The sequence below is a fragment of the Ailuropoda melanoleuca genome, chromosome 9 (genome assembly GCF_002007445.2).
Source record: "Ailuropoda melanoleuca isolate Jingjing chromosome 9, ASM200744v2, whole genome shotgun sequence".
Taxonomy (NCBI): Eukaryota; Metazoa; Chordata; class Mammalia; order Carnivora; family Ursidae; genus Ailuropoda; species Ailuropoda melanoleuca.
Genome location: NC_048226.1, coordinates 87,508,723 through 87,518,448, shown reverse-complemented (window position 1 = coordinate 87,518,448; position 9,726 = coordinate 87,508,723). Strand labels below are relative to the sequence as shown.

The window sequence follows — 9,726 nt, the reverse complement described above, 5'->3', positions numbered from 1 at the left end:
TAATGACAAATTTTTTAAATAAAAAAATTCTTTAAAAAATCAAATTTATCAACATTAATATAAAGAGCTGCATGGACAGACTAAAGTTCACTTATACCCTACTTTTGTATATTTAGTTTTCTATTATAAATAAAGCTGCAATTAACATTTTTGTATGTAAATCTTGGTCCATGCCGCTGATTATTTTGTTAGGGTGGAGTCCTAGAAGTGCAAATCCTGGGCCAATGGTTTGTGTTTTTTTTTAATGATTTTTTTTTATTATATTATGTTAATCACCATACCAGCACATCCCCGGATTCTGATGTAAAGTTCGATGCTTCATTAGTTGCGTATAACACCCAGTGCACCATGCAATATGTGCCCTCCTTACTACCCATCACCAGACTATCCCATTCCCCCACCCCCCTCCCCTCTGAAGTCTTCAGTTTGTTTCTCATAGTCCATAGTCTCTCATGTTTCATTCCCCCTTCTGATTACCCCCCTTTTCTTTATCCCTTTCTTTCCCTACCGATCATCCTAGTTCTTATGTTCCATAGATGAGAGAAATCATATGATAATTGTCTTTCTCTGCTTGACTTATTTCATTTAGCATTATCTCCTCCAGTGCCGTCCATGTTGCAGCAAATGTTGAGAATTCGTTCTTTCTGATAGCTGAGTAATATTCCATTGTATATATGGACCACAGCTTCTTAATCCAGTCATCTGTTGAAGGGCATCTCGGCTCCTTCCATGATTTGGCTATTGTGGACAATGCAGCTATGAACATTGGGGTGCATATGGCCCTTCTCTTTACTACGTCTGTATCTTTGGGGTAAACACCCAGTAGTGCAATGGCTGGGTCATAGGGTAGTTCAATTTTTAACTTTTTAAGGGACCTCCACACTGTTTTCCAGAGTGGCTGTACCAACTTGCATTCCCACCAACAATGTAGGAGGGATCCCCTTTCTCCACATCCTCTCCAACAATTGTTGTTTCTTGCCTTGTCTATCTTTGCCATTCTAACTGGCGTAAGGTGGTATCTCAGTGTGGTTTTGATTTGAATTTCCCTGATGGCTAATGATTTTGAACATTTTTTCATGTGTCTGTTAGCCATTTGTATGTCTTCATTGGAAAAGTGTCTGTTCATATCTTCTGCCCATTTTATGATTTGTTTATTTGTTTCTCGTGTATTGAGTTTGAGAAGTTCTTTGTAGATCTTGGATACCAGTCCTTTATCTGTGGTGTCCTTTGCAAATATATTCTCCCATTCCGTGGGCTGTCTCTTAGTTTTTTTGACTGTTTCCTTGGCTGTGCAGAAGCTCTTTATCCTGATAAAGTCCCATAAGTTCATTTTATCTTTTATTTCTCTTGCCTTTGGAGATGTGTCGTGAAAAAGGTTGCTCTGGCCGATGTCATAGAAGTTGTTGCCTATGTTCTCCTCTAGAATTTTGATGGATTCCTGTCTCACATTGAGGTCTTTCATCCATTTGGAGTTTATTTTTGTGTATGGTGTGAGAGAGTGGTCAAGTTTCATTCTTTTGCATGTAGCTGTCCAATTTTCCCAGCACCATTTATTGAAGAGACTGTCTTTTTTCCACCGGATGTTTTTTCCTGCTTTATCAAAGATTAGTTGCCCAAAGAGCCGAGGGTCCATTTCTGGGTTCTCTATTCTGTTCCATTGGTCGATGTGTCTGTTTTTGTGCCAGTACCATGCTGTCTTTGTGATCACAGCTTTGTAGTACAGCTCGAAATCCGGCATTGTGATGCCCCCAGCTTTGTTTTTCCTTTTCAACAGTTCCTTGGAGATTCGGGGCCTTTTCTGGTTCCATACAAATTTAAGGACTATTTGTTCCAGTTCTTTGAAAAATGTCCTCGGTATTTTGATCGGGATAGCATTGAAAGTGTAGATTGCTCTGGGTAGTATGGACATTTTAACTATGTTAATTCTTCCAATCCATGAGCATGGAATATTTTTCCATCTTTTTATGTCTTCCTCAATATCTTTCAAAAGTGATCTATAGTTTCTAGGATATAGGTCCTTTACGTCTCTGGTTAAGTTAATTCCAAGGTAACGTATGGTTTTTGGTGTTATTGTAAATGGGATGGATTCCCTAATTTCTCTTTCTTCAGTCTCGTTATTCGTGTATAGAAATGCAACTGATTTCTGGGCATTGATTTTGTATCCTGCCACCTTACTGAATTGTTCTATAACTTCTAATAGTTTGGGAGTGGATTCCTTTGGGTTTTCCATATAGAGTATCATGTCATCTGCAAAGAGAGACAGTTTGACTTCTTCTTTGCCGATTTGGATACCTTTGATCCCTTTTTGTCCTCTGATTGCTGTTGCAAGGACTTCTAGTACTATGTTGAATAATAGTGGCGAGAGTGGGCATCCTTGTCGTGTTCCTGATCTTAAGGGAAAGTGAGCCAATGGTTTTAAATATTTACCAGGTCTCATGATACATGTGGCTATATTGCTTTTAAGAAATGGGCCTGGGGGCGCCTGGGTGGCACAGCGGTTAAGCGTCTGCCTTCGGCTCAGGGCGTGATCTCGGCGTTATGGGATCGAGCCCCACATCAGGCTCCTCCGCTGTGAGCCTGCTTCTTCCTCTCCCACTCCCCCTGCTTGTGTTCCCTCTCTCACTGGCTGTCTCTATCTCTGTCGAATAAAACAAAAAAAAAAAAAGAAAGAAATGGGCCTATACCTCAATATCACATTGAGTGTTATTTTAAAAAACAAAAAATAGGCAAAAAACACTAGCATTCCCATTATTATTTTAATTTGCCTTTATCTGGTTATTACTTTCCTGTGTTAAAGGGATAACTTCTTTTTAAAAAAACATTTATTTATTTATTTATTTATTTGAGAGAGAGAGAGCGCGAGCATATGAGTGGGGGAAGGGCAGAGGGAGCATGGAGCCCTGTGTGGGGCTTGATGCCAAGACCCTGACATCATGACCCGAGCTGAAATCAAGAGTCAGAGGCTCAACAGACTGAGCCACCCAAGTGCCCTAAAGGGATAATTGGGATAATTTCAATATAAAGTGCTAAGATAACAATAATCAATGGGAGCTGGGGGGGGCACCTTGCCGTTAGAGGTGAGGAGCTGGGCTGGGTTGGAATGTGATAATGTTATTACTCATCTTACTGAGAATGAGGAGGGAGGGGGGCAGTAGCCTCTTTGTGGACCAGCCCATATCTGTGGTGTTAGACTCAGAGCTATGTACCATACCTTACATGGGAAAATGGAGAAATTAAAAGGGAGGCTTATAAAGAGAGAAAGCCTGAAAACCACATCACAAAATTATGGCATCTCTTCCCAGCTCACTTCCTGTGCCCACACACCCTCTCTCCCAACCGTCCATCCTGACCTGAAAGGGGTATCTGTCTCACACAGCCTCCCAGCATTCTTTTTGTCAATGTCCATTCTAGGACACCATCAGTAAAATTTTCCCTCTGACCTGAAGCCTCTATACCAGGCGGAATTCTTGGTTACAAACAACTGAAACCATCTCTGGATAACTTAAACAGGAAATCAAATTTACTGGAAGGATAGGAAGGAGGGAAGTTGGGCAGGGCTTGGAGGAAAAGAAGCACAGCCAGGGCACACTGATCTAATTCTCCAAAATTCCAAGAATCAGCTGGCTAGAATGCCACCATTAATGCCACTGCCTCTGTACCATCTGCTGCTTCCTCCGTGAATAACCTCTGCCCCTGCATCTTTGGGTCACCCCTTCAAGAGGCAATGAATGTTTGAGATTTGAGTAGTCCACTGACCGAGCTGAGGTCACATGCCTGAGTCCTGATTACCAGGTTTACAGGAAAACGAAGTCTATCCCTGAAGAATTTCCATCAAAGTAGGTAGAACCCTGCCTAACCCAAACCTAGTCAAAAAGAAAATCTCTCAAATAGGAGAGGTGTCTGTTTAAATTCAAAGTAGTTAAAAAATAGCAAGTGGCAACTATGACCCCCCAATTTCCATGTGATTAATGGTTTTTTTCTTTTGACAGAAATCAATGAGATTAGCTATTTTATTTAAGTAAGGTCACATTTACAACATTCCTGAAAGAAATCCCTGTCCAAGTTGTTTATTTTCTAACCTTGTTACCAAAGAACAAAAAGGGACCCACCTATAACCTCATTTCAAATGAAGTGATGGAATTATGCTTAGCTCTTACCTCAGCACTCTTTTCTGTCACACATGAGGTAAAACTAAAAGGAAAGAAAGACGTGCCAAAGACCAATTTCACACCAACCCATGAGTTTCCTAAGGCTACTGCAACAAACTACTACAAACTAAGTGACTTTAAAAATAAAAAAGAAAGAAAACCCAGGAACTTATTCTCAGGAGGCCAGAAGTCTGAAATCAAGGTGTCTGCAGGGTTTGTTCCTTCCAGAAGCTCTGAGGGAGTCTTTTCTGTACCTTCCTAGCTTCTGGAGGTTGCCAGCAACCCTTGGCATTCATTGGCTTAGAGGAGCATCATTCCAATTTCTGCCTCCACCTTCACATTCCCTTCTTCTCTGTATCTCTTTATGTGTCAAATACCCCTCTCTCCTTTCTCTTATATGGACACCAGTCATTGTGTTTAGGGTCTACCATAAATCCAGGATGATCTCATTTCAAAGTCCTTAATTACACCTGCAAAGACCCTGTTTCCAAATAAGGTCACATTTACAGGTGTCAGAGTTTAGGACTTGGACATATCCCTTCGGGATACACAATTCAATCCACTATACCAACCAAAGTTTGCAGCCAGTGTGGTTATTCTTAATATTGTTAAAGAGAGAATAAAGGAACAAAGAAAACCCTTTGGCTGTGTCTGTCTCTTGGTGTTCTAAAATTTCTGTGTCTTTACTTATTTTAAAAGAACTAAAACGACTGCTATAACTTCTGTGGAGGTCACTGTAACAAAATCTATGTAGCAGCCAGAGGGATTCTTTGAAGAAGTCTGAAAAAGTCACTCCTCTATTCAAAACCCTGTGATATCTTTTCACCTCAGTTGTAATAAAAAGTAGTCAGAATGGCTGAAATTAACAAGTCAGGAAACAATAGATGTTGACTAGGAGAAAGGGAAACCCTCTTACACTGTTGGTGGGAATGCAAGCTGGTATACCACTCTGGAAAACTGTATGGAGGTTCTTCAAAAAGTTAAAAATAGAGCTACCCTACGACCCAGCAATTGCACTACTAGGTATTTACCCAAAGGATACAAACATAGTGATTCGAAGGGGCAACTGCACCCCAATGTTTATGACAGCAATGTCCACAATCGCCAAAATATGGAAGGAGCCCAGATGTGAGTGTTTGTGTGTGTGTGTGTGTGTGTGTGTGTGTGTGTATAAATGAATAATGGAATATTATTCAGCCATCAAAAAGAATGAAATCTTAACCATTTACAAAGGCCTGGATGGAACCAGAGGGGGATTATGCTAAGCAAAATAAGTAAATCAGAGAAAGACAATTATCATACGATTTCACTCATGTGGAATTTAAGAAACAAAACAGAGGATCATAGGGGAAGGGAGAGAAAAATAAGACGAAATCAGAGAGGGAGATAAACCATCAGAGACTCTTAACCATAGGAAACAAACTGAGGGTTCCTGGAGGGGAGATGGGTGGAGGAATGGGATAACTGGGTGATGGGCATTAAGGAGGGCACTTGTAATGAGCACTGGGTGTGATATGCAAGTAATGAATCACTCAACTCTACCTCTGAAACTAATAATACACTATATGTTAATTACTTGAATTTAATTTTTTTTTTTTTTAAAGCAGAAAACCTTAAAGCTGAGGCCCACAGCCCTGCAGGATCTACTCATAGAGGCGCTTTCATTTTTGGTCTCATTAGCCTCCCTGTCCTCCCCTTTCCTCTGCATGAATCTTTCTTCTCCCGGATACCTAACTTCTTTAGGTCTTTGCTTACACTTACCTGAGAGACCTTGTCTAATCATCCTGCTTAAAATTGCAGGCTTCCCTCTCCCCTTCCCTACTTTATATTTCTCTTCAACACTTACGATAACAAACATTTATTTTAATTATTTTTTTCCTCCCACCAGAATTAAAGTTCTATAAGGGCACTTTTGTTCTTATTCACTGCTGTATCCCCAGTGCTTAGAATACTGCCTGCCACATAATAGATGCTCAATAAATATTTAATAAATGTCGGATTAAGGAAATGTAGTTATCCAAATCAATAAAGCTTATTTCGGTTTCTCTAGAACTCCTCTCACATTCTGATCATTCAGCATGCTATCTATTTCATAGTCAAGTAACTGCTGTATCTTAGAGAAGCCATTTTCTGCAATTCTTTAATAGTAGCAAACATTTATTGAGCTCTTCCTATGTGAAGACACGGTTCTAAGGTATAATATCTTTAAGCCGTAGGTATTCGGATTATTATTATTATTAGTTAATTTACAGATGAGGAAATTAAGACCGGGGAAAGTGAGTAATTTGCTCAAAATCGTACACAAGGGATAGGGCAGCGATGTGTACAGAACCTGCGTCCTTAACTATAATACTCTGCAGGGTCACTTTTAGGTCCCTTTCTGTTGTTGTTGTTGTTTTTGATAGGTAAATTGTTTTGGTTAAGCTATTGGTAAAAAGCTTTTAAGGATCAAAGTCAAGCCCTGCCTAAACACAAGTGCTTTACCCAGCTCCAGCCGAGGACTCAGCATTTTGCATTTGAATCCTGCGTGGCGGGAAGCTGAAGGCAGGTGACGGGCGGAGCTGGGAGGAGCCGCCAGGCCCCCGCCAGCCAATCAGAGCAGGCAGGAGCCTCCCTGCCCTCCCCCCCCGACAGCCACGCGCCAAAATTCCAAACGGGACCTCTCTCCGCTACCCGTCGTCTCCCTCCGCCGAGTTCAGCGAGCCGGAACTATATAAGAAAAAGAAATCAGCGTTCTCCCGCCACTGTCCGCTCAGGTCCTGGTCACTGTCGGTGCAGATCCTCCTTAACTTTAACCCGAAGTCCTTCGCTCGTCAGAAGAGCGGAAAGTTTCGAGCTCGCTGTTGTAGGGACGCGGCGTGGGCGGGACAGGCGGCGGAGGGATTCCGGGTGCGCGCGCTACGGCCGCTGGCGCGGAGCTAGTGGCGCCAGAATTCGGAGCGCGGAAGAGCCTGAGAGGCTGCCGGTCCGGCTCGGGCCCGTCTCCCACCGCGGACGCCGGCGAGGAGACAGGGAAGATGGTGGTCCTCCGCAGCAGCCTGGAGCTGCACAGCCACTCAGCCTCCTCGGCCACCGACCCTCTGGACCTGTCCAACGAGTTCCTCAGCCTGGAGCAGATCGGCCGGAGGCGGCTCCGTTCGGCCCGTGCCGCTGAGCAGTCAGCCGTCACCGTGGCCGCCGCGGGCGTGAGTACCGGCCTAGGGCGGGCCCCTCAGGCCGGGCCTGCGGGATTGCCCGCGGCGGGTTGGCCGGGTGGGGCCTGGGGGCTGGGCGGCGCGGTCCGGGTGACAGTTGGTGGGGGGGAGGGGGTAGCGAGGAGTGTTGTCGAGGACAAGTAAAATGGAAGGCTTCCTAAGATGGGAGCCCCAAGGGCTGTGGGTCGGGGCAAGAGATCGGGCAGTCTGGAAGAGGGCTATGCAGTTCGTTACTAACTCATTTCACGCAAGAGGAAACCGAAGCCCTCTGGAATCTTGGTTTGTCGGGTTGCCCCACCCCCATCTCACACACCTCCCTAGCCTATGGCCCAGGCTCCTGCCCTAGGTCATCTGTCGAGTGCAGCACACGTTTACTGACTCCCTACTGGATGTAGGATAGATGTTTTAGGGGCCACGGGAATAGAAAGATTGTAGTTCAGGTTCTCTGACCTTCATTTGCGATACAGAGAGGTTCGGTAATAAGAGCGCCGTGAAAAATACCAGGTTGCATAATGTGGAGAGATGGAGACCAACATTTCATGTACACCTTCATTTAAACCTCGTTAACAACTCCATAAGATGGATAGTTATGATATCTATGTTACAGACGAAAAATACGGACTCAAAGTAGCCAGTGAGGGGTAGATCTAAAATTGGAACTCGGACCCTCTGCCTCCAAAACCTTTCCCTTTCTATTATATCATGCTGCAGTTATAAACAGTGTCTATAGGGGAAGTTTCCAAGGGGGCGGAGCAGTAAAGTCTTGAAAGAATTGCTTCTCTTTCTAGGTCTGAAGTACCGATTGGATTTTTGATTGTAGAGTTAAGACCGGGGGAGAGGCCCTCCACCTCCCTACCGCAGCTGCCAAGAGGCAGAGGTGAAGGAGACAGCGTTAACAAAAGGCTGGAGAAGTTGAGGAAGCAACACTAGAAAAGTTAAGGCAGCAGGAAGTAGTCTAGTTCTCTTTGAGGGAGGGTAGGCATGGGGCTGAGAAAAATAGGACCGGAGAGAGGATTAGGAAGTGGGAAGTCAGAATGAGAGGCCAAGGGGGAGAGAGTTGACAAAACATAGTTAAGGGAGTGATCACTGTATGAAATTAGTTGTCAGTATCTTTCGTAGGCACCCTGTACTAGTTGCTGCTCTACTGAAGGGAGTGAAGAAGTCTGTTTTCTCTCTGCAGTTGTGATTCTGAATTGAAAAAAATAATAATTTCCTGACTTTCAGGGTCTGTTTCTCAATCATATGTTGAGATTGAGATCTGAGGAGGCCAGACATTTCTGCACTAAACTCGGATCCCTTAACTTACCTATGTTCAGAAAATCTAATTATTTCAATAAATACTTACTGAATATTTATTATTTTCTGGACAGTGCCAGATCCTATGACTGTAATGATGTATTGAGCACTGATTAAGTAACATAGGCGCTTAAAACAACTGTTATCGCTACATCAAAAACTAATGATGTACTGTATAGTGGCTAACATAATAAAAAAAAACTGGTAGTTTTGAATCTCAGTTTATCAATAATCTATTCTTGTTAAAAGAGGTGATACCACATGCGTAGTGAGGATTAAATGTGATGATGCATGTAACGAGATTACCTGAACACTTGGCATATAGTTAGGACTCAGGCATTGTCAGCAACTAAGATCACAGTCAATTTTAATGCCCACTCCCATCTTTCCATTTCTTCAGGCCAAAAACCTGAGAGTCGTCCTGACTCTTCTCTCATTTCATGTTAGCAAATTCTGTTGGCTCTACTTTCAAAGTATATTTGGAATCTGACCACTTCTCAGATCCTTCATTGTTGCCATGCTGGTCCAAGCCATTATCTCTTCCCTAGGTTTTTTAAACGGATTCTTGACTGGCCTCCTGGTTTTCCACCCTTGTATATAATGATCGCCTTCCACAACCGTCAGTTCTCAGTATAGCTTACAGTGATCTTTATAAAAGTCAGAAACAGTTGATCACTCCTCTGCTCAAAAATCTCTAAGAGTAAAAGTTGAAAAGTTTAGGGGTAGCCCGACACCCTTTTATCTTTTTGATGGCATTCTCTTCCATTTTCCCTTTTGCAAAACCTAGTCTATTCCAGCTCTGTTGGTCTAGCTGCTTCGTGGAATACCAGGGCCTTTGTACTTGTTCTCCCCTCTGTTGGGAATACTCTTCCCCTGAATATCTGCATGATTCATTCCTAATTTACCTTTTACATTTTTAATTTTAAAAAATCTGAGAACTCATAGTACTTAACATTTTCCAGGAATTTCATAATTATTAACTCAATCCTCCTAACCTTATGAGGTAGGTGTGGTCATCTTTGTTTTGCAGGTGAGAGAACTGAGACACGGAGCCCCCTAAATAGCATCCTCAAATTTACCTTTATAAT

General features: G+C 42.9%; 1 protein-coding gene across 1 annotated transcript in view; it reads left to right on the top strand.

The window, feature by feature from the left end:
- The first annotated feature begins 6,812 nt into the window (after positions 1-6,812).
- Positions 6,813-9,726, top strand: part of ATAD2 (ATPase family AAA domain containing 2) — a 70,591-nt gene continuing 67,677 nt past the window's right edge. Inside the window, exon 1 of the mRNA XM_034668584.1 lies at positions 6,813-7,333. Coding sequence (XP_034524475.1) covers positions 7,166-7,333 — 168 coding nt within the window. The 5' untranslated portion in view covers positions 6,813-7,165. The remainder of the gene's footprint in view (positions 7,334-9,726) is intronic.